General features: G+C 37.0%; 2 protein-coding genes across 5 annotated transcripts; one reads left to right on the plus strand and one right to left on the minus strand.

Moving 5' to 3' along the window:
• The first annotated feature begins 1 nt into the window (after position 1).
• GLMN (glomulin, FKBP associated protein) lies at positions 2-19,448 on the plus strand. 4 transcript variants are annotated; one of them, XM_046944764.1, is made up of 19 exons: positions 2-523; positions 1,266-1,337; positions 2,273-2,398; positions 2,504-2,623; positions 3,542-3,650; positions 4,711-4,957; positions 5,426-5,525; positions 7,742-7,929; positions 8,358-8,411; positions 9,319-9,349; positions 9,718-9,807; positions 10,158-10,199; positions 10,309-10,382; positions 10,669-10,753; positions 13,340-13,449; positions 14,298-14,361; positions 16,591-16,714; positions 18,064-18,146; positions 18,269-19,448. In XM_046944764.1, exons 1-19 carry the CDS (start codon positions 464-466, stop codon positions 18,374-18,376), a joined length of 1,887 nt encoding a protein of 628 aa, XP_046800720.1. In that variant the 5' UTR covers positions 2-463; the 3' UTR covers positions 18,377-19,448. The 4 variants fall into 4 exon arrangements, with proteins under 4 accessions (XP_046800720.1, XP_040561007.1, XP_004936661.2 ...); XM_040705073.2 differs by having other exon boundaries at positions 2-494; XM_004936604.5 differs by having other exon boundaries at positions 2-97.
• C1orf146 (C1orf146 homolog) lies at positions 18,819-27,118 on the minus strand. Its single transcript, NM_001277653.2, has 6 exons — positions 27,004-27,118; positions 26,063-26,175; positions 24,095-24,188; positions 22,885-23,053; positions 21,089-21,167; positions 18,819-19,534 (listed from the first exon to the last, which is right to left on the minus strand). Exons 2-6 carry the CDS (start codon positions 26,129-26,131, stop codon positions 19,412-19,414), a joined length of 534 nt encoding a protein of 177 aa, NP_001264582.1. The 5' UTR covers positions 26,132-26,175; positions 27,004-27,118; the 3' UTR covers positions 18,819-19,411.

The following is a 27,118-nucleotide window of genomic DNA, read 5'->3' on the forward strand; positions in this document are numbered from 1 at the left end:
CGGCCTGGCCCGGGCCGGGAGAGAGGAGAGGCGGGAGCGCGGTGCGACCGGAGCGGCGTGGGTACGGGGTGCGCCGCGAGCGGTGAGGCTTCTTGTGGTGTGTTTGTTTTTAATTCTGCCCGGGGTTAAAGGCTTACGTTAGCAGCCCCACCTGGGGAAGCTGCTGAGCAATGTATTTAATAGAGGAGGGAGAGTGCTGGGTATTAGAGGCAGAAAGTCTGATTATCTCGATGCTGTACGGTTGCCGCTGGAACCGCGGCGAAGATGTAATTAGAAAGTGGGTTAAGTCGTAAGGCCTGGGAGCGTGTGGGAGCTGAGCGGGCAGGTCCTGAGCGCCCTGTGTGCCGTCACGTGTCCCAGGGCTGGGAAGGAAAAACAGCGGCGCCCACAAGCGTATTTAAATCGGTGTGAGGGGCTTAGTAACGTCCTCACAAATGAACGGCTCGTAGTGCGGTGTGCGCTAATGGAGTATATGATAACTGTGGAATTGAAAGGTCAGGCTGGGAACGCTGCTGGATTGCAGGGAAGTACAGATGTTAACATAGGCAGCTGAGCGTAGAGAGTTATTGTATTCTTTGAGCGTTAAAATTCTCACGCGCGTGTTTTTATGCTATTGTGAGTTGACTGGTTTTGTAGATATCCACGTGGGTGATTATCCAGGTGCTGTGTTAGGTGGCCGAGGTCAAGTTCAAAAGGAAAGATGGAGGGTGGCATGTTGAGGTGTCTGTAAGAATGCAGAGCCTGGGTGCTTTGATGAACGGTTGCCTAATTATCCAAGGGCAGAGGTGGTGGGTAGGCACAGTGGTTGTATAACAAGGCTTAGGCTGAGGAAATTACTCAAAACTGTAAAAACAAACAAATCCCCAAACTTGAAGTTTTTAGTTGTTGCACCTAGAGATAAAGGGCCGCATGATCAGCCAACCCGGACATTGCAAGGAAGTAAATGGTGTTGCATATGTAGTCTTAACTGGACTAAAACACTGTTGGTGCAAGGCAGCAGGCACCTGCATGCATTGTGCAAGGCAGCAGGCAGAGTGCTCACCTGGTGAGGGGACCCCCCTAAAGCGCAGCATGGGGGTCTGTGGTTGGTGCACAGTGAGCCCGGATGCGCTCTGCGGTAGCTGCAGTTGTCAATGTACGTGGCCATGCAGTAGCTAAAAGATTGTTCTCATTTCTCTATTTGGCGTCTTTTTAATAACATTTTTTTTTTTAATTTCCATGTTTACTTCATGTGTTTTAATACTGTGCCTTTTAATTCATAATAGTTTTCAATGCCTGAAGGACAAACTCAGACTATAATGGCAGTTGATGAGCTTCAAGCCATAATACAAAGATGCGTAAGTACTTCTCATAAAAGTCACAAATGTAAGCATTGAAAGTTTCACTTTATGGCTTCAAAACGAGACGTGTTAGAAGATCTCCTTACTGTTATCTGGGTTTAGTCTCCATGTTTCACGGACTTCTCCATGGCACTTATCCCAGGTTCTCCCTGTTGGAGAAAGAGGTGTTCTTGTTTCTCTTAGCAGAACATGTCAAAGTGAACATATCACAGAACTGTAGGGGTAGAACTGAAGGACCCTCAGGTCCCTACAGCAGGCTGCACAGGTAGCCATCCAGGAGTAGTCTTGAATACCTCCAGAGAAGGAGAATTCACAACCTCCTGGGCAGCCTGTTCCAGTGCTCTGTCACCCTTACCATGAAGAGTTTCCTTCGTATATTGGTGCAGAGCTTCCTGTGCTCCAGTTTATGGCTGTTTCCCCGTGTTCTGTCCCCACAGACTGCTGAAGAGAGGTTGGCCATGTCCCTTTGACTCCCACACTTAAGATATTTATAGACATTAATAAGATCACCTCTGAGTCTTCTTTTCTCAAGGCTGAACAGACCCAGTTTGCTCAGCCTTTCCTCACAGAGGAGATGCTCCAGGCCTTTATCATCTTTGTGTCCCTCTGCTGGACTCCGGCTTTTTTGTAACGGGGAGCCCAGAAGTGGATCCAGTACTCAAACTGGATCCAGTACTCCATATCACAGACAGATTATTAGGGAAAATGCATCTTCTAGATAATAAACTGTAGTTTAGACTTCAAAATAGCTACTGAAATACTGCTTTATCTTCTGTGGTAGCTCTTGATAACCTCTTACGTATTATCCTTTATGTATTAAAAGAAAAGATACAGTGACACTACGTCTAATTTACAAAAGGAAGCTTATGTTTACCTATTTTTATATTTACCTTTTTAAAATAAGGAGTTAAACATGCTTATTTTATTTATAGCAAATTCTGGAAGAAGCTGATTTTAGGGGAGAAGATTATAATCTGTTTCAGGTAGCAGGTCAGAAGTGTTTAGAAGATGGATATGCTGCTCAGTTATTGGAAGTGATTCAAAATGTGAAAAATAAGGTGAGTTTAAGTTTGGTTTCCATAAATACGATCCTTCTTAGATCGTATTTAGAACGTTTAGAAAACGTCCAGTTTTGGTTGATTCTCTGAAAATCTGATTTGTAGGTTATCATCAAGAATATGGGTTGGAATCTCATCTCTCCTCTTGTTAGATGTATTTTAGCATATAAGCAGGAAGATGAGAAGCGAGAACTCTGCTTGAAGATACTAGATCAGTTGGTGCAGGTATGTTTTTGAAATATGTGATTGTAATAAGATACTTGTAAGGAAGGGGCAGAAAGTCCTTCTGACTTCAAGAGAAAATAGGACGTGAACGCTTCTGAGTTCTTCTGTCCATTCCACATCACTGTTAAACTCATGGGCCAGTTTTATCTGAAATAGACACAGCAATAGCATTCTCAGAGGTAGTTAACTTTTTAATAAATCTAGTCAGTTTTAGACAAAACTGAGCTAGACATCATCCAATACAAAGTTCTTAGCAACCAGCTTTTGCAGTTAGTGTAGCCACAGCAAGGCTGCCTCTTGTCTGTGGCACATCACAGAATGATTGGAAGGCACCCACAAGTTTCATTGAGTCCAACTCCTGGCTACACACCAGGCCACCCAAAATTCAAGCCTTATGTCTGAGAGTGTTCTCCAGACACTTAGTGGACTCTGGCAGGATTTGGGCTGTGACAGTGAGGATCTGATGATTCTGGTGAAGTTATAGGGGAATAAGATTTAATGTGTAGGAAATTCCCTTTCAGTTCCTTTTCATTTATCTACTTGGAAAACAATTTGCAATCTAAGCCAAATTCACATTGAAGTTTTTCTTTTCTCTATACTACTAAGGAATGACTTCTTTCTAAAGTATGCTTATACAACATAGCAAATCGAATGGCACTAAACTTGATTTCTGTGTTTTCAGCTTATATGAAAATGTACACGCATATACACTCAGAATAGTACATTTACTATGGGGATGTATTTATTGTTTCATATTTGTTTCTTTAAAGATAATTTTGGATGTTCTAATCTGTTTTCTTGATGTTCAGGAGTTTCTGTATTGTGGTTTGTTTGTGATGTGTTTCTTTTCTCCTGTTTGTTTGGTTTATATTTTATAACTATGGTGATTAAAACATACATATTGTTCATCTCTTGTAGCTGTGCAATCCAAAGGAACTTTTTTTGGGTTTACTTGAGCAAATTGAACAGACATCAGGAGAGCAGGTGTGCCAGACTATCATGTTACTGCTTCAACCTTTGCAGACAGGTAACATTGACTTTCTCATGTGATTTCTGACAAACACAGTTATTTATCAAGTTAGTTTAGCCTTTGGTGGAGTAGTTTTAGAAGATTTTAAATGAGATTGATAGCCTCAGTTGAAAAAGCAACATTTTTCTTCATTCATAAAATTTGGTTATTTTTTGCAGTTGTAAAACGCTCATATCCTTGTTACAGAAATAGAATGACATTGACTCATAGATTTGGAGAATTCATTATTTAACATTTAAAACTTTAAAATTCTAAAACTTCTATTTGTAATTGAAACAGGTTGAAAAATATGAATGGAAAAACTGCATTCTTCTGTTTTACATGCAAAAATTAAAAATACAGATTGAGATACTAATTAAGTAGGTAACAAGTAGTAGTTTCTCTCTTGGTTTGTGAAAATGAATCACACTTCTACTTATCAAGTTTAAGTCCAGTTATAGCAGTCTCTGAGCTGTGTTACTGTGTTAAGTTAGAATTGAACAAGATAATGAGAAATACGTATTTTGTTGCATAACCGATGTGCAGCTAGTGTGCACTGAGTTCACTTTAAATGGAAAGTGACTTGTGCTGCTTCCTCAGTCTGGGAGACCCTATGTTGTTTTTGCCACAGAGTATAGAACAGCTCTGAGCTGCTTAAATGAAGAGTCAGATCTCAGCAGAAAGTTTTTTGTCAAGCAAGAAGGAGTAAGGCAGGAAAGCCATAGTAAAGAGGTTTTCCAGGTCAGATAAATGGATATTATTTTGTTTAGACTAGTTCTAGAAAGACAAATTTTTCAGTCTTCATGACTTCATGCAACAGAGAAAAGAGGTATGTGTGGAAATGCAACGCTGCTTTAATACATCATTCTCAACTCTATGGTCATATTAACTACTGTGAAATAGATTAGCTGATAATGACGATAAGCTGATAAGTCTTGCTGGACTTGTCCATCTCAGTTGAGATAGTAGTCCTTCTGCTCCCTTGAAACTGAAGACTTTCTTATGCAGTCCCACTGTTGTTCACATATTCCTCCAGCAAATATTAACTTAATGTCTCAAAATGTTCTCTTTGTTTCAGTGCTTTTGAAACTTCAGAACAAGAAGGCCTACTCAGTGGGCTTATCTTTGGCCATGATAATGAATCAGCTTACTCCCTTGCCTGTACCTTATACAAAGCAACAAATACAAGAAGATAAACTTGGTCTCTGTCAGTGTTGTAATGCAGTGGTGGACTTTGCTAAACCTTTTGTGAATGAAGTTGTTAAAAACATGGAAAAGTCATCTGAATGCAATGACACGGAGCTGAAAGAAGAATTATTGAAGTTGTGAGCATTTAATATTAGCTTAATATATTCCTGTAAAGAAACAAAATGAACAGTAAACTCTTATTACACGTGCAGTAAATAAATAATCTTACTAAAGTTTTTATAGTGCTGCCAACATATAGACTAATGCTGTATTTCAAAAAGAAAAAAAAATCCTCTGCATTTTTATGAAGTGAAAGAAGAATAGTAAAAATAATGTTTTAGTACAAGGAAATTAAGAAATATTAGTCTCTGTGATATGGAGCTGATTTGGTAGTCCTTCAACTCCAAGGTGCAAAAGTGAGGATAATCCTATTCTGGAGGTGAATTCTAAGAAATGCTCCTATGGGAGACGTTTTTTTTCTTCTATTCCTCGAATATCAGGAACAGCAGCAGCCAAAATGAATACAGACCTTGTTGTTGGCCATTGATGACATTGCTGTGGTCTATTTGTGAGATTTTATGAGTTTCAGCTGTTGTTTCTTTCAGCTGTATGAAAAGCCTGAAATACCCATTATTGACAGCTCAGCTTGAAGAACTGGAAGGCATTGAAGAACATCCATTTCGGCGTTTTGCAGCTGAAATTATAGTAAGTGCAGTCAGAATGAATTGAAGCATTTGCCAAAGCAGTCATGTGGTTCAGAACTGCCAATAGGAAGTTCATTTCATTTCTGTTACTGCTTAGTGTAATGGCTGACGAGGCCCCGTACGATAGTGCAGGTATGCAAAGGTCTGCAATAGGCTAAGGTTCCAGAAATGATAAACCTTACAGATGCAGTTTTGCTCCTTGATAAGCCAGTTTGGACTGTTCTCTGAATCAGCAGCTGCTTCTTTGTTTTAGCTCCTTCTTTCTCCCTGGTCAAGTATGATTTTTTAAAAATATCTGATGTATTGTCTTTGCTGCTTAGTGAAGATAAAATCTAAGTATTAATCCAAATTTTGCACTCAGAAGTCTCTTACTTGACTAAAGTGCAGTGCCAGCTGGCAGTTAAGGAATAAAAATTATTGCTCGACTGCTGTTGCTGCTATAGCTGGAAATTCAGTGTGATCGTGGCCACTCCATGCTACCAGTGCAGTTATTCTCATTTTGAACGTTTTGCATAGCAACAATTAAGTTGTTTCAGTGGCTCTGGATACACTTGTTTTAATATCAGCACTGTGAAGGAATAGAGTTAAATTTGAGCTTTGGAATTCATTCTCATGTTAACTGGTTAGAGGAGGGAAATACACACACCATACAGAAATGACAAAAGCTGAAGAATGCACAGAGGGCAATGGAAATTTTAGAAGAGGTTGGGTGGGGACTGAAGCTGGCTGAAAAACTGAAGAAATCCAGCTGTCTGAGGAAGAAAGCTGAAATTGGTTGTGAATTATCAACCAGGAAGTTGGAAAAAAGGCAGCTTTATATGTGGTATAGCAGGAGAACTAGACCTGGAAAGGCAGACAGACTGGGTCACGTTGTTCTAGGGATACAGGTTGGCACACTAAGACTGGACAAATCTCAAAAGGAAGACTTGAAGCCATCTGAGATGAGGAAAGCACATATGAGTGAGTGTGTGTGTGTGTGTGTATGCACACAGGAAGTTTGGAAGTTGCTATGTGATGCAACTCTGTTTCTGTTCCAGATTGTTTTTAAAAAATGTAAGACAAAATGCACACAAAATTTTACATCCCAGTGTTAAGACTGTAAAGTCAAGCATGTGATGTCGTTAGCAAAACTTTGGTTGTTTTCAACCATAATTAGTTTCTCTGTCATGATCACTTTGGGTTTTTTTTTCCACAACATATCTCAGTCAGTGTAGGATGGAACTGCTGCATGGATAAATTAGAGATGTGCAATGAAAGAGAAGCTTGCCTGTGAGGTCTTTGCTTCTTTTACTGCAGAACTTTTAAGATGTACAGTGATGGAGGCAGAGGTTATCAGAAGATGATATAAAGGTTAAGATGGTTAAGGCTGCTCTGAAAAATGGGCTTTTATCCCTGCCTTTCCTGTTGGGCACAGTCTGAAACCGTTTATTATGCTAATTACGAATTACTTTTTCTTCATTTTCTCAAGAAATCCACTTCTGCTGTTTGTGGAATTGGGTAATGAGTACTGCGGCTAAGGTCAGACACAGTGAAGTATGTGACATCTCTTATAATCCTAATTCTCCAAAATGTCAGGTCTTGGATATTTGGTTTGGACAACACTGGAAGGGTGGGTTAACCTCTGCTTCTTTATAATTCATACAGTAGAAATTACACCAACTCTTAATCCACGTAGATGTGTTGGGGAAAAGAACGCATATGTAACAGTTGTGAAGTTCTCAGGTGTCTCCCCTCTGTGAATCACTGGAAAGGCCATGCAGAACAATTCTGATTTTGAAACAGAGCTTGCCTTTAGCAGGTAAACATTGTGTTGCATAGTGTTTAGTGATCAGAGAACAAAATACTGAGTACTCGGTGAAAAACACAAGTCTTGTGGCATAATGTGGTCAAGAAGCCACTATTACTCATAGCATCTGTAGATAATGGAGCCAAATTAGGTTTTGCAGGGTGACTTTTATGAAGTCTTTTGCTAACTTTTGAGTGCTTGACTTTGCATCTTAGTATCTTAGTAGCATTCTTCTGGCAGTATTTATTTTTTCCCAGAAGGTTTTTATTTGTGTATGTATCATAAATATCATAAATATTCACAAAATATTTATAGTAATTTCTACATACCCTACTTAGGATATTTTACTGTAAATACTGCTTAAGCTTTGTAATTTATCAAGCATACGGATTTTTAAAGGCAATGAAATGAAATCTAACTTTCTTTTTTAGGACATTTTGCTGGATATGAGAGAATTAATGCCACTGGTGTTTTTACATCATAAAAGCAGAAGATCGTTGTGGGAGAATCAGGAGTTTGAGGACATAGAGCGAAAGAATTCTGCAGATTCTTTGGCATGTCTGTCATACCTGGTGTTTGTTCAGCATTTTGGTATCAATTGCTTTCCAATGGTATTTAGGTAAGAGCTGTTCTTTCTCACTTACATTAAGTTTGTACTTGGAAAGTTCTGAGCAAAATAAAACTATTTTAATAGCTTTTAATGAAAACTGTATTTCACCAGTTTTAATTTTGTGGCAACCTTATGTAATTTAACGGTCCTGCAGATTACTCTATTACAGTTTGATTGTAGGTGAGCTGACCTTTTAAAGAAACTGATAGGATTACTCTTATGCTGAAAATTAATGTGTATTAAAATCATGTAGACAGATGCCACATATGAAATATGAATGGAAATTGGATGTCGTGCTTTGCATCTATTTCAGAATTATTAATTTCGTAAATATACTTCTACAGATTTTTTCAAAAGGACTAATGCTTTCAAATGTGTTAGTTGTGAAAATGTATGTGGCTTATGCAGTTTAATATAAACCTAACTTTCTTTTTTAGTTCATCGTACCTTCTGCAATGCAATATGGCACATATTGAAGTGCTACTGAAAAGGTAGGATTATGTGATTTTTGGAGCTCCAGATAATAGAGGGAACTTTTTGTCCTATGTTTTATTTCTGGTCTTTTATAATAATTCATAGAATCAAATTCTGATTATGCCAAATAAGTTCAAAGGAGATCCTTAAAGCTGTCAGCTAAAATTGCAAGCTCTATGACAAGGTGATATTCTCTTTTCTAAGAGCTTTAGCAAATTGTCTTAAACGCTCATCTATTGTTTTTAGAAAAATTATTCAAGAATTCAAAATTAAGGCAGAATAATAAGTGTATATTTATTTGTAATTCTGTATCAGTTTACTTCTAAGAAGGACTGTAAGATAGTGCTTAACTGAATGTATTCTGATATGATATACGATCTGATTAGAGGTCTGTCTTTCTAGAGGAAACCACACTTCCCTGTATGTTTATTTTGCCTTCCATTAGCAGCAGTGTTGACCAAATAGTTTCTAGCATTGCTGTAGGAGGGAGAAGTTTCTGATTATGACTCCTCATTATTTCCTGGTAAAACAAAACTTCTTGGCCTCTTCCTTTTAGGATTTGCTGTGTTTTTCTTAGGCTTGCAGAGCTATCTATGCACATAGAATAATTTGGAAAAAGTTTCATTTTCTTTGTTAATTAATGTCTCGATACCTGTGGGATATGAGCTGCTACCTTAGAGATATTAAGAGGGGAAAAAAACTAAACAGTTCTGACCCTGAAGAGAGGAGTCTAGTTTGCAGCTTTTATTTGTTATATACAGTTGATATATTCTAAAAATTTTTTGAGAGACGTAACAAAGACATCATGGTTAGAAATCAGAATGAAAATTGTTAACGGCCACGTCCTTTTTTGACATCTCCTATTTCATCTGAAACATCATCATTGTCTCCTTAATTTACAACCTGATGTTTTTTTCTTTACAGAACAGAAGAATCTATGTTATCTAAAGGACTCGTAAGTTTATTTTTCTTTTGATCAAATGTTCATTGTCAGAATGCTTATTCTTTTCAATTTTAGCAATTGTAAAACCTTATTTTCTCTTTCTTAGAAAGGTATGAATGGTACAGGTAATGGTTTCAGAAATATTTTGAGGCTTAGTTAGATGTTCTTCAGTCTTACAAACGTTTAAATAAATTTATTGAATATTACACACATTCAAATTCATTTAAACTGCCATTGCTACTTAAATTTACAGCTCCTAGGAGCCCCAAATGTGAATTGTAGTAAAGGTTGTTTTAGCCATGAAATGTTAAGCATATAGATCAATGTCTTGTATGTATGCGAAGTGTTGGCAGTTGTTTATTTCTCCTTCCCACCTGCAGGATCTGTTTGAGAGCTGTTTATTGAGAATGGAAGATAATGGCCTTCTCCATCAGTATTTGGAATTCAGAGAATTTATTAATGTGTCTCAGGTAACAAGAAACAGTGTACAGAGCTGCCTTTGTAGTTGTTATAAACCATACCCAGTTGTTTTCTCAGTGTTGGAGGGAGGGGGACTGAACCTTCGTGCAATAGTGTTGTCAGACTGAAACCTATTGTGTCATGCTGTACTGAATTGTTTGTCCTCTGATACATGCTGCAGCATGAAGCTATAATGACAACTAAAATATACTTTAGATGGCTCTTGCTACTGTGGCTACTTTTTTATTTGGATGCAACTGTTGGTGGCCTGGCTTGTTTGTTAGTACCTTGAACAGATTTCGTTCAATATGATGTAATAATATGCATGTAATTGGAATTTGTTTTCTTTATCCAACTGCAGGATTTGGTGAAAGTTATGACCCTTTGTCCTATAGAGCATCTGGTATGTAATGACCTACAGAATTATTGATGTACTGAGTTTAATTAGAATAAATCAGATAATGTATTTTTGTTATTATTAGCATTTAATACATATATGATTGTTTTTTTAGAGAAAGAAGAGTTTGAATATTTTGCAATTGTTCATAGATAAATTTGAAGCAGAGGGAAAATATACATTATTCAGGTATGCATTCAAATTACTGTAGATAGTATAATACAAGTCTCACTGTAACTTCATTGCTTGCAAACTGTCAGAAATCATTTTTATCTATCTGGTAAACCACATTAACTTTACTATGTTAATTGGCGAGTAAATAATGAATGTCAGCTGTCTCTCATACAATCAGCTGTCAGATGTAACCCAGTGTTGAAATTGCCCCTTACTTAATGAATATGGCATAGTGTTATCCAAGTCTTTAGCTAACAATGTAGGCAGTTTTGAAGATATGACATCTATTTTTTGTTTGAAGGTGTTTGCTGAAGACAAGCAACCATGCTGGTGTAGAAGGATACGTTATTAAAAATATAAAAGATCAGATTCACTTATCATTAACGGTAAGCCTGCTGCTATTAAAATCAATTTGTCTTCTCAGAATTGTATCTGAATTAAGTTGAGAAAACATGTATAACTTGAGATATGAGTGATGCATTTAAAAAAGAAAAACAAAAGAACCACATGTTGAATAGAAGCATAAGATTGGAAAATGTTACAATATTGATTTGGCTTCTTTGTACCTGTGTATTTTTACATTGTGATTCTTAAAAGCACATTTAAATTACACGATCCTTCTGCATTTTTTAAAATAGGATATTATTACACTTTCTGTACTTGAAAAACATAGTCCTTAAAGAAGATCTACACGGTATTTTATTCCATCCTCACAGTTCCTCATTTTCTGAATATAATTCAAATGCTACAGTCCAGAAAGATCTATTATTTTTTATCTTGTGTTTTATGATGACATTCAGCATTATACTGTGAGTGTTTCACAAATGCTAAATTCATCAGAAAGAGTTGAGCTAGATCAAAGCCATTTAAATCTCCTATTTTATAATCATTTATGGAAGGAAATTGGAAAACTTAATAAAAAGTAAATTATTAACCTTTTTGTTTTTTCATCTCTTCTCCTTTTTACTGCTTAGGGCCCTTTTCAAAGCAAATTTGATCTATAAGCTCTTCCTTTTTGTCAAATAGGACAATACAGTAAACTCATGCATATTTCATCTTAACATTTATGTATTATAACACATTTATTCATAATTTGTATCATAATTATGATATATAACAGAGAATTACTTTTATTAGATTGTAGTCTGTCCTGTGCCTTGAATCAGCAGGGGATAAACAAGATAATACTGTGAAAACTCTTCCAAAAAGGGCTTGAACTAAAGTTGAATAGGTAAAACATATATTCTAAATTTTTTTACTGATGAATTTGTTGACTATGCAGCTTCATAATTCTATTAATACATTTCTTCTCTGTAGAGTACCCTAGCTGTCAAAAAGGCAAATAATTTACAAATTTCATTATATGGACTTGAATATTCTATATTTGTTGTGAAGAATTCTGCTGCAGAGAAGATACAAAGAAATGGATAAGAACGGAAAATTGTTACCAACTTATTTCCCTGCCCACCTAGTGTTAGTCTTTCCACAGTCCTCGTTTGACCTTACTTAACACAGACGACCCCTCTTGTTTCCCTTCCAATCCATTTCTGGCTTGGTCTTTTTTCCCTCTTGTACAAGTTTTGTCCTGTATGTGATATTTCTTTATCTGACCTCTGTCTGAGGTACAGACTTCACCAAGGTGGGATATTTGCAAAGTAACTCTGCTCTCAGCTCTGTTGCACTGATGTGGAATACCCTTTTTAAGAGGCCACGAACATTTCAGAGGTGTACTCACTTGCTCAGTCAGCACTGTGCAGGAAGGCTCAATGATTCGCACTGAGGAGGGTCTTTGCATAGCTGCAAGTCCTTCACAAGCTTCTGCTAAGCAAGTGCAAGAAGTTATTTGGATTGTTTGCCATTCTTCCTCTACTCACTTCATAATTTGGTCTAGTTTAGTGGAATTTTTGTGAAAATAAGAAGTAGTCTGTCTGTGATGCAGATGGCATCAGGATTGTTATGTCTTGTCGCTTCAAAACTGAGTGCTCTCCATCATATGCTTGAATGATTCTCCTTCCTGTTCTCTCTCCCTTATCGTCTTTCAAAATAAAATAAAGTATGCTTTATCCATCAAAGAACCAAAGAGGTGAAGTTGTCCTTCAGCAAACGTTGCTAGGAATTGGGGTTTTAGAAATAAACACAAGAAAACCCCTTTAAATACCTTGATATTCTTAGAAAAGAAAAAAGTAAAAAAATGATGCATCAGCACTATGAAGCAAATGCAGTCTCTGGTAAAGGTAGCTAACTGTTCCAAAAGCAGAATGCTTTTTCTATTTGTGTAAACTCATATTAACGATATTGATGGTGATGTGATGAAGGGGTGGAAAATCTTTCCTACTGAAATCGAGGAGAACAATCTGGGAGGCAGAAGAGAGAATTGTGAAAAGGCAAATTTGTGTACTTTGATCACATATAATAATTATAATAACTATAAAGTATTTCTTCCAGCATTTTGTTTTTTTTATTATTGTTATTTCTGTTTTCCCCAAATTGTTCTTGTGATTCATAGAGTATTTTGATCTGGAAGATCCACCAGGGTCATTAAGTCCAACCCCTAGCTCTGCACAAAAATTCATATCTCTGAGGGCGCTGTCCAAACGCTTCTTGAACTCCAGCAGCTTGGGGCTGTGACCTCCGCTCTGGGCAGCCCATTCCATGCCCAGCCACACTCTGGTGAAGAGTCTCTTCTAGCACCCAACCTGCCCCTCCCCTGACTCAGCTCCATGCCGTTCTCTCAGGCTCTGTCGCTGTCACCAGAGCTCAGCACTGCTCCTCTGCTCCCTGTGAGGAGCTGCATCCATCATAAGGGCTCCCCTAAGCTCCTCTGCAGGGATGAGCTCATCTGCTCCTGTATGTCTTGCCTTCTAGACCCTTCACCATTAAATTATCTATGTTAAATTACTTAAGATTTAATTAAGATATCAATTTAAGGTTTAAATTATGTACTCAGCTAAACTTTTTGTATCATTTTTCAGAAGGCACATGACAACGTTTGGTTTACAGGACATCACCTGATCTCCCTTCTAGATTTAGTGCTTTTGCTTCCTGAAGGTGCTGAGACAGATCTTCTCCAATACTCAGATAGGTGAGTTGTAATCACAGTTAGAGGCTTCTGTTTTTTAATCACTTAGAAGTCTTCAGACCACCTTACTACAACGAGAGGTATACCATCGTGTAATTAAGTGAAAACATAAATGTATTTTAGATTTTTTGAAATAGAGATGTAAATGATCACCTAGTTAAACCATCCTTTCAACTAACTCTGTATAGAAAAATGTTACAGTGCTATTATATTGATGTTGACAGTAAGAAAGGAATTCCTTCTGTGTTCCCCAAGAACATACAGTCTGATGTCAGGTTACAGAGCTAATTGGTAAAGCATTCTTTCAGGAATGTGTGGTTTGTCAGCTTTCTGCAGAAGCAGAAGAATAACTTCAGCAACATAACATAAGGAACAAAAGAAACGTGGTGTGTCTCTTCAGGGGTATAAAAATTATTTGATGTAACTTACAGCAAATGTTATTTATGTGGAAGAAATGGTAAGGTTTTTGCTAAAAAGATTGGTAAGAGAAAAAGCATATATAAAAAGCATGCAGAAGTAAAAATTCAATAAAATAATTTAAAAAATTGGATCACCAGTGATGAATGTGACAATTTTTTAGTAATGTGTTTCTCTCTTGAGAAAACTCCATGCCTCACAATTATTGACCTTCCAGTCTGCTGCTAGTTTTAATCTCACTTGCAGAGTGTCAGCTTCTCTTGTAACAGGGAAGCTGCTGTGCTCTTGATGAAGCCATACTGCTGAACAGATGAGTGGCTTCATTTTGAACAAATGGATATTTTAGGGTGTCCGACTAATGGACAATTTAAGTTATTACCCCTATAATAAATATCTGCACTTTAAGTGATCAGTAGCGTATTTTTATTTTGCAGGATTATGGCATCACTAAATCTACTGAGATATTTAGTCATTAAGGATTGTGAAAGCGATAATCAAGTAAGTACTAATTAATGTGAAAATTATTGATTTTTGATTAGCTATGGACTGAGCAGAATTCATGTGAACACTGTTATTCTCTGTTCATTGATATGGTTTTTGCATTATTCTCCAAAATGGTCAGTAATCCAGGAGTGGTATTTTAGCTGTATTTGGAAATGTGTGATACTTTGTTTTATTCTGATGAAATTTGATTGCATTCATACTTAACTGTTAGAGTAAAGAAGCTAATCCTTTTATTAAAGTGCAGTAAAGCATTTCCTGAACTCAGTAAGCAATGGCATGGTCAGACAAATATTCTAACTAGCAGGTAATTATCCCAAGGTAATTTGTTGTTTTCGTGACTTTACGGTTTGGGCTAATTGACTTTGGCATCTCATTTTCTCCTAAAATACTGGAAAAATTCCGATCCGCTTTTAGAGCACATTGGGTTCTGTGAATACGAGTTTTGTAAGCGGAAATGAAAGTGGAAATACAATAATATGGTTGGTACTGATTACTAAAAGCATTAGGAAAATGAACTGTAAAAATAGCTTTCAATTTTGCATTTCTTATGTTATTTAATTAAGTAGATATAGACTATATCAGTTTCTCAGATGTATGGAGGGATTTTAACTTATGTCCCCATTATAGTGTGCTGTACTTCACATGTATGCATAGCTTTGTAAGCAAAGAAAGAATTCCTCTTTTGTTCTTAAAACTCTTTTGTTATAAAACATAGCAGCATGCACAATTGATGCAACTACCATCTACTGTTTGGCATGCAGAATGACATTACGGTTTGAGGAGAAAATAACATCAACTTTTCTGAAGTTTTCTCTTAAATTTAAGCTGTGGCAGTTCTTACAGATTTCCCCTTTGGCTCCTTTCAGACAGTGCAAGTGGAACACAAAGAAAATAATTCCTTTCATCTTAGTTCACATGTTTTGATTGCTGCATAACAAGCGCTTTCACGAATCAAGTAGAAAATCAGATTTTTCTGGATAGTTATTTCTTCATTTTGGCACCATTAGTGTGGAAGTAATTATTGGTCTTATTTGATTAGAATTTCTTGAATTATGCCTCGTAATCAACAGTACCATTTAACGTTGAGAATTCTTATTTTTATCATCTTTTACCCTGCCCTTTGGTGATCCTGCCTGAGGAAAGGAGTCATTTAAATGGCTCCTGTATCTAAAGACACAAAGACTGCTTTATGTTTCCTTCTACAGCAGTTTTGTAACTGCAAGCTTATGAGGCACCAGAGCAGAGTTTTCCCCTCATGCTGCATAACCTTGAACAGCCTTGCTTTTGAGTAACCATCCCTCATACCACTTGCTTCCTGAGCACCATTATGATCAACTCTTTTCAGCCATCCCAGACTGGAGAGGTGGTTCATGTGTCACTTTGGTTACTGCACCTAAGGGCATAAATGAGTACAGAACATAGCAATGTAACAGCTTTTTAATAAAAAAAAAAAGATTAATTAGGGATTTCATTAAAATCTTAACTCTAGTAAAACGCTTAATGCTTGTTTTTGATTAAATGTATTTATGTAAACTTTGTTTCTATATGAAATTTACATAAATGTGTATAGTGATGGGGAAGACAGTATCTCTAGATCATAAAGCCTTTATGGGGGTCATCACTTGCTTGCAAATTCCAGATTTCTGGTGCAGCAGAACCGGTGACAAGTCTGAACTCTTGTTAGTAGGTAGTAGGTACAACTTAAAAAAATTGGATTCTGCAGTAAGCAAATATTTAATACTTTTGTGTGTGTTCTAAGGGAGATTGGAATATGGTCCATATTTGGTACATGTTGTAAAAACGATAGGTAAAAAGACCTTAAAAGTAAGTACATACAGTTCCTACATACTAATAGGATGTAATTCACTGTGACAGTTGAGAGTGCAAAGGTGGGCTTAGCAGCGTATCTAGTAACATCCCAACAGTGCTTCTTAAACTAACTGCAATATATAGACGAGTTTTATATTTGAGGAGTATGACATTTACCACAGCTTTCAGTTGTCATTGCAATGCAGCGTTAATTCAGGAGTGTTAATTCACACATTTTTAAACTATCACCATGCTGTGTGTGCTTAAATGCATAAGTCTAATTTTTTATTTCCTTCCCACTACAGAGGTTTTTGTATTAAAGACTCGTCAAAAAGATTCCGCTCTAAAACTTAGCATTGTGATACTTCGTTAAAAATAATTTGCAACCTTCTCTGTGCTGTTCTCTTTGAATAGACTGGTGTGTGGACTGCACTTGCCAAGATTGAGGAAAATTTTTTAAAACCACTGCATGTTGGACTGAATATGTCAAAAGCACACTATGAGGCAGAAATAAAGAATAAGAAGGAAAACAGAAAAGGTTTGTGGTGGTGTTTGTTTTTTTTTCCTTAGTGATGTTTAGAAACTTTGGAAATAGGGAATTGGTGAATGCTCTATAGATACATATTTTTAGGTACTCATTTTATTCCAGGTTTCACATAATATTTCAGCATATTTGACATATTTGCTATATTTGATACTAATACTTTTCATAACTAGAAAAATATGAGCTTGTTTATCTCTCATCACATTTGTAAACCTTACAGAGACCTGACAGAAATGTCACATGAAGACATTCAAACCTTGTTCTGCGTTTATACTTTTGATTTTAAGGTTAGACAGGAACATCTAAGTCTCTGTGAATATACAGCCCTTAGGTTTCATACTAGGTGTGGGGAGGCTAACAAGAGAAGAAATAATTCACACAGCAAATAGGTAGTGTCTTAAAGCCCGAAGGATTACGTTCTGGATTTTTTTTATCTGACACATAGAATCAAATTCTGCTCAGGGTTAAGCAGATACATTCCAAGGGGAATGAAAGCTATAGCTGCTGTAGGCCAACTCTGTGTATGTCACATTCTCTGTCCCTTTATGGTCTCCAGTATAATTAAGACAGCCCAAGGAAATTACTTCTGCTTCCAGAAATGTCAGTACAGCTTTTTGCTCCTAGTCCCATTCTTCTGTGTTGTTACAAACTATGTAAGTGCAAGGCAGAGGAAAGGGATTTTTTCTGAAGATAACCTGTGGATATCTTTCTAAAGGGAGTCCTTCTTTTAAAGAAAAAGCTTCCTGGTTCATTTTAGTCTCTTACATGTCTCTAGCCTTTGACAAAGCATAGAGATCCGAGTTCAGGAGAAGACACATACCTCATTAAGATAAATGGTTTAGTCTTTCTCCCCGGTGTATAATCTTTGTAAGCATTACATTACATTTCAATTACATAGTCTGAATGTTGAAATTTTCCTCTCAGTTTCGAGATTTGTCATTGTAGTTTTGTCTGCTGTAAGTAGTCTGTCAGGAAGAGAGAAACCTGCAGCCATTTTCTGGATAAAGATAAGTCTGTCATCTTATACATCTCTGGATGTGAAGGTATTAAAAATGTATCTAAAAAACCAACCATATTATATATTTCCTTTTAAGGAGAATTTTAGCAATATAAAATTGTTCTAAGTTTACAGATATTGCCTGTTTGCTAATGTAGTCATAAATCAGATAGAAACGGCAGATGTAGCGGTCCTCAGAGTTCAGTACCTTTCCTTTTCAGTGTTCAGTGTTTATGCTTCTGATTTAACAATTACTGTCCATAAATACTAATTTATTGAAAGTTGTTTTGATTCTAAAAAATGTAGGTGGAACAGCAGTCTGATGTCTGGTTCTTTTCTTCTACAGAGGCACACAGTTCTAACACAATTTGTTCTTTGACTGTCAGTGGGGAAAAGATGCCTCCAATGACTACTGAAATGCAACTTCAGGTGAGTTTGCAGTTCCAGAAGTATTTATGCTTTCTTTTCAATCTGGAGCCAATGTACATGTACACTCAATAAAGAAATCCATTTTTCTAATAAAAATAACAGTATTTCTTTTGTCATTTCAGGTTTTACACTCAGCTCTCTTCACATTTGATTTAATAGAAAGTGTTCTAGCTCGAGTAGAAGAGCTCATTGAAGTGAAAGTAAAAGCTGTAATGGATGAAAATATATAGGTCAACTGAAATATCTGAGTTAACATGCTTTTTGCAAGATCATTTTGATCGTTAGACTTGAGTTGAAAAGAGGGCTATACCAACCTTTAGAGAGTAGCTTAGAGTGGCCTCTAGAAAAATTGCAAATCCTGTTCTTCATACGTCTGTTGCTGTTTTGTTTGTTCTTTTTTTAAACAAAAACAAACTTGTTTTGCTATTTTAGTCTGTGATCACAGAGATGGCCTGTTTACTAAAGTGTTCATCTTCAGAATGTGATATTTTTTCTGAAGTGTAGAAAGTATATCTACAAGATGTTTTTGTGTTGTGCTGTGGTAAGAATGTATGATTGTGCATTTCTTGTTCTATTCATTTTCAAAATATTTTAGCCAACTTGCTGTCTGATTATCTGAATTATGCAGATTTTTATAAAGTAACCTGGAGAGCCGTGAATTAAAAAGCACTGTTAAAGGAGTAGTTATTTTTATTAGTACTTTTTAATAATGACAAACAAGCTTGTATATTTACAAACAGATTTGTAAGCTATAGATAATAAATAAAAGCAAATCAAACCAGATTTAAGGAAAAACACATCAGCCTTGAGCCAAGTAAGATATTAAAACTCAGTGAAAGAACAGATAAAACTTGTGTTTAAAAATGCACTGTGTAAGGTTTGATACACGTCTGCTTAAACATGGGAAAGCTGTATTTTGAAATTGTTTTGGTCATCATTATCTCTGATGATAAAGTTTTCCTTAAGATTTACTACATAATTTGAAAGATTATTATAAAGAGGTGAATGCATAGCTTCCGAATCAAACCAGATATCAGGATGACTTCTCTTTAGTGCAGTTCAACTACATTTTTGTTTTGTTATAAAACATACTGGGGATAATGTGTACTGTTTTTCACTGTATAGTTATTTAATATAAATCTGTTTCAAATGCATAAATTGTATATATAGTTTTTTTAAATGCAACAGTATATTTTAAGAACATTCTATATATTGTTTAAAGTATAGCTGCTATAATTTATTTATGAATAAAACTCCCAGCTAACTTAATTACTATGCAACTGCTGGTACTCCTGAAGCATCTTCCAGACTGGGCTGTTTTCTATTATGTGGGTTTTTGTCATTGCCATTTTCTGAGAAACATCATCTGCACGTGGCTTGGAATTCATCTTAGAGGAAAGAAAAATATTATGAGTAGGACACATTCACTTTCTGAAAAATGAATACTTTATCTCTCTTGAGCTGTAAGACCAGTCCTAACATAACTACTCCCATCAGCCTTGCATCTGCTTATCTAGATAGTATTTCTACAGGGGTTGGTGTGGTAGGTTTGGACTAGATGGATGGTATTGCTCCCTTGGCCACGTCCCTTATCCTAGGTCAAAATAAGTTTATTTTTTAGGAGATACGATAATTAGGGACGCTCTTACAAGAACTCATTGGATTGACTCTGTACTGTATCAGTAATAACATAAAGGCAACTGAGATATTTGTGGTATGTACTATCATGATTTCTTATGGGGCTGTCTTGTTGAAATCTGGTGCATTCATTCTGAACAGATTCAACTTTATAGGATCAACAGTAATCTTCAAAGTTTTTAGGTTAATGCTGCATTAAGAAACTGGGCCAGACAGCAGCAGAATCCATACAAAGTTAGAAAAATACAGTGTTCAATGTTGTAATGAGCATTTATCAACTCTTACCATACAATTGATGAGATGTAGTTTCTAACATGCTTTCTAACCTGCTGCTTTTATTTTTGGTACGTGGATGGTCCTAGCATTGTTGTAGATAGTATCTAAGTTAGAATTCTTGTAGAAAATGTTATTTAAAGCAGTTCAGGCTTCAGTGAAGATTTTTATACATACAGGATATGTTGCTGTTACATATATAAACCACACTCCTTAAGCTACAGAAATATTGTATTACTATGAGCATCACTTAAAAATCTGCAGATAACTGTGTTTTCAGATTACTACTTTACTTTAGAAGCTGTTACATATTTAGATCTCTTTCATCTCATGTTGCTTCAGTGCTAGTAAGTGAAATGAAGACATTCTAATTTCATAGAATGGCTTTGTTTGGAAGGGTTCTTAAAGATCATCTAGATCCATCTGTTGGGCAGGGTTGCCACCCACTAGATCAAGTTGCCATCATCCCCATCCACACTGTCCATGAACACCTCCAGAGAGGGAACATCCATAGCTTCTCTGGGTTAAGCATGGTGACATCCTAAATTAACAGAGATAAATAAGAGCTGAATTAACTATTAGATGCCTCATTTGTCTTCCCACCTCAAGGTGTAATATGGATTGCGTAATATGACTTACTACATGAGCAGATAGTGATAGGACAAGGGGGAATGGTTTTAAATTAAAAGAGGGGGGATTTAGGTTAGATATTCAAAGGAAACTTTTTACTCAGAAGGTGGTGTGGCACTGGAATAGGTTCCCCAGAGAAGCTGTGGATAGTACATTTCTGGAGGTGTTCAAGGCTAGGTTGGATGGAGCCCTGGGCAGCCTGATTCAGTGGGTAGCAGCCCTGCCCAGAGCAGGGTGTTGGAACTAGGTCATCTTCAAGGTCCCTTCCAACCGAATGATTCTATGATTGCAGTCAGTACGATGCAGAAAGGTCCATTAAGGAAAAACAAATGTTTTCCAAGTTAAAATACCTCCAAAGTTCTGAGAAGTTAATCATTTTAATCACATTTAACTAGACTTACCTTAGCTATAGTTAGCATCAACTTAACAGTTTCAGCAGTATTATGAACTGGTATTATACGTAAATTGCTTCCCAGGATTCTACACATCAAAATAAATTAAGGTTACTTTCAGAGTGCACATTTAATTATGCCATGAAACTCAAAAAAACATTCCCACGTAATGTAAACAACTTCTTTGCCTGCACCACAGGTTGCTTTCATCTTCAGCTGAATAAGATTGCTTTTATCTTTGGAGGCAACAGGCAAATTCGGGCTGTTTTTATTCCTATCTATCCTATCTCTACACCATTTGTTCACATGGGATTTTTGAAGGGCTTTTTTTGTTTCTAGGACTCCTTAACAGTCAGTCAGTCATAATAAGTCATAAGTGTGCGTATGTTCAGGGAGAACAAAACACTGTTGTTGTGTTGTTGGAGACTGTTCTCAAAGTGGCAGTAAAAAATGTTTATTTTTTCCATGAGAAACAAAACACAGGAAAGGATCTAAAAATACCTCTGAATTTGAAATACATCTTTGTAGCAAACTGTCTAAATATAACAATCTGTACATTTAGATAATGGGATAATTCTAACAATTTCATTAGAATGTCCAAGTCTACATAATTTAATCAGAGGATTGAAAAAAAACCCAAACAAATCCAACATAGGGCTTACAGTTTGAGAATGTAGCACATGTTCCAATCCCACCAGTGCAAAAGCTCAGTCACTGATTTACCTACAATGCCAGAACTCCTAGCTGCCAGCTAGTAATAAAGCACATGTATATAGGGTATAATTGTGCCCTGCCATCATCAACTTGGTGTGGCCTGCAGTGATAAAACTAATATTTTTATTTAAATAAAATTACTGAGTTGCTAAAGGGAATATGTTTTCAAAACATCACGTTTATTGGTGATCGATGCACATACAAGATCACTTGAAATATAGATTGAACGTTAGCATTACCATCAGCTGAAAAATATGTTCTTGCTGAATGATGGCAGAGCTTTTAAGAACTCTCATGAAAATGTATGGAATTTTTGCAAATGGATAATAGATTTCCTACATTTCATCCCATGCACTCAGCTATTCATCAGCATTTGGCAGTGTGCCCTGGATATAATGAAACTGATGTTAGTTTCAAGGTGGTAAAGATCAAAGACTCCATTAGAATAGTCACTTTGATGTCAGGAGTGAAAATCAGCTGCAGCAAAGATTACTGTACCTACCAGAAAATGGGTTTGAATAGAAGCATAGAACAGAATCTGATACCCATTAGGAGTAGGAATATACTGAAAAGTGCAAATTTTCAGGCTTTCTTTCCATTGTTCTAGCTCAGTATAACAGGCTATTCCGAGTGAAGAGATTTTAAAACCTGGTAAATAATCTATTGTTTACAACGAAGCCTTTTCATATGAATAAAACTTACTTGTTCTATTTTGAATTTACCATGAAAAAATGCTGCCAGAACTAGGACAAAAAGTTAAAGAAAATCACCTCATTTTCCAGCGTGAGAGAAAAGCTGGAAAAAATTTACAAAGGCCTGAAGTGATGGGAGGGAAGGGAAGGTTATGTCTTTATTTCTGGCTTTTTTTTTTTTCTTTTTTTCTGGGGTTTGGGAGGACACATCTTCTTTTGTTAACTATCATATCAGATTGAGTCACTTAACATCCCTTTCATTTTCCATTAATAAACATATTCTTTGGCTAATTTTCCAGTGTATGAGCAAAATAAAATTCAACTGAATCCAAGACTGCTGAGTAAACAGTTAAACTTCATTTCTTCCTAGCAATAGAAAGCTTGATGTTAAAATAATACCTTCTCTGAATCCTAAACATTACATTCCATTCCTGCGGTCCATGGAGAGCAGCTGACAAAACCAGAAAACCATTCCGATGTATGTTTATAAACTTCTGAATTCTTTCTAAAAACTGTTCTTCCCCTCTCGCAAGCAAGTCTTGAATGTCTGCCAGTAAAAACGCAACACCTGTTGAACAAATTGATATGAATTTGTGTCAGCAATGTGATTAAACCTTCTCACTACAAATACCCTAATCAGGAAGCAATTCTTATTCAAGCATTAATTTAAAAGAGTAGAACAACAACAAAAAAAGTGTGAATGAATTCATGCATCCTAACAGTTTAATGCAATCCTGACATTTGGCCAGCAATTACTAGTAATTTTAAGATAAAACTACCAATAACTCAGATGTTATTTTCTACCATAATATTAAAAAAGAAAAGAAAGTGTTCAATTCACTTGAAAGTATAGACATCTGAATGCCTTTGCAAGCACATGTTTCAGGAATAAGAATCTGCTGTATGGAATGAACTTAGAACAAATGCAGACTGATTGAAGACTTCAGCAATTCTGATTTAGAAATAAGATAAGCAAATACACCTGCAACATCTTCAGATTGAACTAGAATGTCTATCACAAAAAATTAAATTATCCCATCAACAAAGTTAAGTTCGAAGTTAAGGCATAAGCATAGGAGGTTTAACAGCAGAGGACACAAAAGACTGGGCCAATCCATGCCTTGTTAGTCCTTACAGTTCAGGAAAGCTTCAGGTTAAGGACCTTATCTGACTGTCTAAAGCATCTTCTCTGCAAAGGATGGATAGATGTTTCATGTTTGAAGTTTCAGTAATTTCCTAATCAAAACAGCTCCAAGAATCCTTTTCTCATCTCCCTTTTTACCACTAGGTCTGTAAATTCAACTTGGACAATTAAAGCCAAGGCGCTCTCTTGTATTTACAGCCACAAATACTAAATATCTCGATGGCCATTGTATGTCTCATTTGTAAGAAGAATTTGCTGATTATCATCAAATACAACGTAGAGACCAATGGCAACATTTAATCCATGAAATTCTCTGTTGCAGCCTCTGATCTTTATGCAATCACTTCTCCTTCCACTCCTGTATGACACTCCAACATGGCAGCTTTTTTTCAGTTCAGCACAGCTTACAACAGCCCGATCTTGTGCCTCATTACAGTTTAGGAACTTAGAAACGAAATACTGTACCAGAAAGAGAAAAAATCACGGAACCAATTTCCACTGATTCTGAATATCGAACTCGATGTTGTTGCCTCTGTAGAATTGTGGAGATTTCGTGATTCTAAATAAACGTTAACAGGTTATTTTCAGCCAACAAATTAGATGAAATATTCTAAAAACATTGAATAGTTATAGAACTTTAGCATCATTGCTTAAGAATTTATTTTATATCTTACTTGTAAAAAAGGAAATAAAATGTTAATTCAAAATGTTCAGGTAATTACATTTCAGAATATTTGTACTGAAAGATATCAAATCACTGAATTGTAATTTGTATGCACACATTCAGTATGCCACAGGAAACCATTCCATAAAACATAAAAGAGCTCAAACATTTTACAGTCTGATTTTGTAATAAATGCTAAAATAGGATTTGTAGAAGTGAGGAGTGTACAATAGTGTATTTCTAAGGCTCCAGTTAATTAGACTGCATTATTCTCGTTGATGTCAGCATTTCATTTGGAAGATGTTTCAGAAGATTTGTATAGGCAGTGATTTTCATTAAAGGTTTTTGACAGAACACAATCCAGTCAGGAAAACTAGAACACTGCACCATGCAATGTAATCATTTGAGGAATTGAGGGGGTTTGGATATATATTTCAGCCTGCAAAAAGCACTTCTGCAGTATGCTTTATGCTCTGCAAAAGCTGCTCAAACCCACACATTTTAAAGATTGAACCACCGACTCCTTTTTAGCTAATAAAATGTTTTTTAGGTGATCCATTTAAAATGTAGGCAACCTGCCATAAAGGGAATTTTAATGATTTAGTGGAAGATACAAAATAAAGCCCGGATGGTGAATGAACCCTGAAGGAGGCAGTAACCAGGAAATTCATGCTTCGCATTTGTATGGAATGGGAATGCCCAGTGACAGCTGTTTATCAGATGTAACTACACTTATGGAAAATTTCTCTGAGCCACTGCTGAATGGGAATTATTTAGTACACAAATGTGAAACAGCTTTAAGAAAAGGAAAGCTACATGGGTAGAAAAGGAAGCTCATGATGCAGAACTAACCAAAACGGATAGAAAACAATGTCTTCATTAAAAGATCTTTGACTTGTACTTAAGCTATTTCTGTATCTTTGCTCCCTGGGAGTCCATACTAATGCTTACAAGGAAGAGCCAGTTACGCTGGTCTAGCTGATGTGATCACTTCCCTCAGATACCTCTCACTGTTACCGATAACGTTGCTCTTGAAACAGTTCTCAAACTGGAACAGTTTACAGGCTGTCATCCCACAGTAAACAGGCTTTAAACTGAGAGGATTCAAGAATTACTTCAATACCATTCATCTATTCGTACAGCAAAGATGGAGCAATGACCTTGTTAGCCAAGCTCATACAAACTATCCATGATAGTGAGCCAAAGCCCTCAGCCTCTAAATTCTCTCAAGCTGGCATGAAATCATCCTCAGCTGCAGGAACTAATTATCAGCTCCTTGACAGCCCCTTTCACTTTACTGGGGAATTGAAATTAAGAGATATAAATATAAATCACTATCTGTAAGGCTATTTTAAGCTGAACTGCACATCTACTGAGTAATAATTTATCCCAACAATGACACAATAAAGTAGAAAATAAAGCATTTAGGAAGAAGTTCAGAAAATTAAAGACATCCCTGATAGAATTATTTATAGTAGTCACTGAAAGCAGCATCGGTACAGTGCAAAACCAATGAGTCAGGAGGACAAGTCTCGAGCAGTGCAACTTAGAATAGCAAATGGCAAAAGTGCTAAATATGTGCAGAAGTAGCTAGGGGAAAAAAAAGACAACCATGAACGCCATGGTAGAAACAACTTCAGATAATGTCACTGCTTTATCCTTAAAGTATATTCGTTGACATTGCATGCAGTGTTTGCATGTACAGAAAAAAAAAACGTTGCTTCCAGTGCTTCTTAGGTGGCCAGTGCTCTTGGCAAACAGCATCGTACCTGTAGACCTGTACTCATAATAACTGTTGTTGACCATTTTGACTGCTCCTGCCTGCTGTTATCTGTCATCTTCACGGTTCTAATGGCTCTCTGAGGAAATGTCAGCTGCAATCCTGTAGCAGAAATTCTAAGTCACGGCCTGAAGCAGTGAGCACCTGGTGGGAGGGCAGGGCCAACCCAGGGGAGCTCAGCTGCATGCAGTGCCCCTGAGTGACCTGAAGGGATGGAGCCGGGATTCACCCCTTCCCAGACCTCATTTAAGGGCTGGCAGTGGAGGTGAGGGCATCTCTTGCTTGAGGTTCCTTCCCACCTGGGGCCTTCCAAAGGTAAGCAGACTTCCCCTCCCCCCTTTGTTTCTTTGTCTACAGTGGCTGCTGCATTTGAGCATATCCTCTCTTGCTGCAGCCTGGGACTTTGCCACCCTGCTATCATTGCTGTGCTTTCCATTGCACTGTAGCATTATGAATCCTCTGAACAGCTTAGGAGAAAAAGCAAACAAAAATATGCCATGACAATAACATAATAAACAAAAAGCTAACAGAGGAAAAAAAGTGATAATCTGTTGGTTAAGGAGCTAGAGCACCTAAGGCACTGATACCCGTGGGTCTGATTGGAGCCTGAGGCAGAATCCAGCTCTCCCAGATGCTTGAGGCACGTACTGCCAACCTTTTTATGTAATGTGGCAATTAGGTATCTACATGGATCTTTAAATAAACTCCCATCTGAGGGCATAATGGGGACAGAGGTCCAGAATGAATAAACAACTTCAAAAAAGCATTCCTGAGGAGCTTCGGTGCCTGAGGACCCCCTGCTGCGTGCTGGCAGGGTGCAGCCGCACACACAAGGCATGCGGCCTGCTGAGCAGGGAGCCGCTTTGAGCGAAGCCTCGTGCTGCTTCGTTCCCAGTTTCCGTTCCGAGAGCCTCTGCTCGTTTGGCAAACCTGGTATCGAGCACGGGTGCAAACCCTGAGGCCCCGTAGGGTCGTGAGTAGCTGGGGCACAGGGAGCGTCGGCGCGGCCTAGCAGGAGTGAGGGGGGCTCGCGCTTCCCGCCCTC

This window comes from Gallus gallus, chromosome 8 (genome assembly GCF_016699485.2).
Source record: "Gallus gallus isolate bGalGal1 chromosome 8, bGalGal1.mat.broiler.GRCg7b, whole genome shotgun sequence".
In the NCBI taxonomy this organism is placed as follows: domain Eukaryota; kingdom Metazoa; phylum Chordata; class Aves; order Galliformes; family Phasianidae; genus Gallus; species Gallus gallus.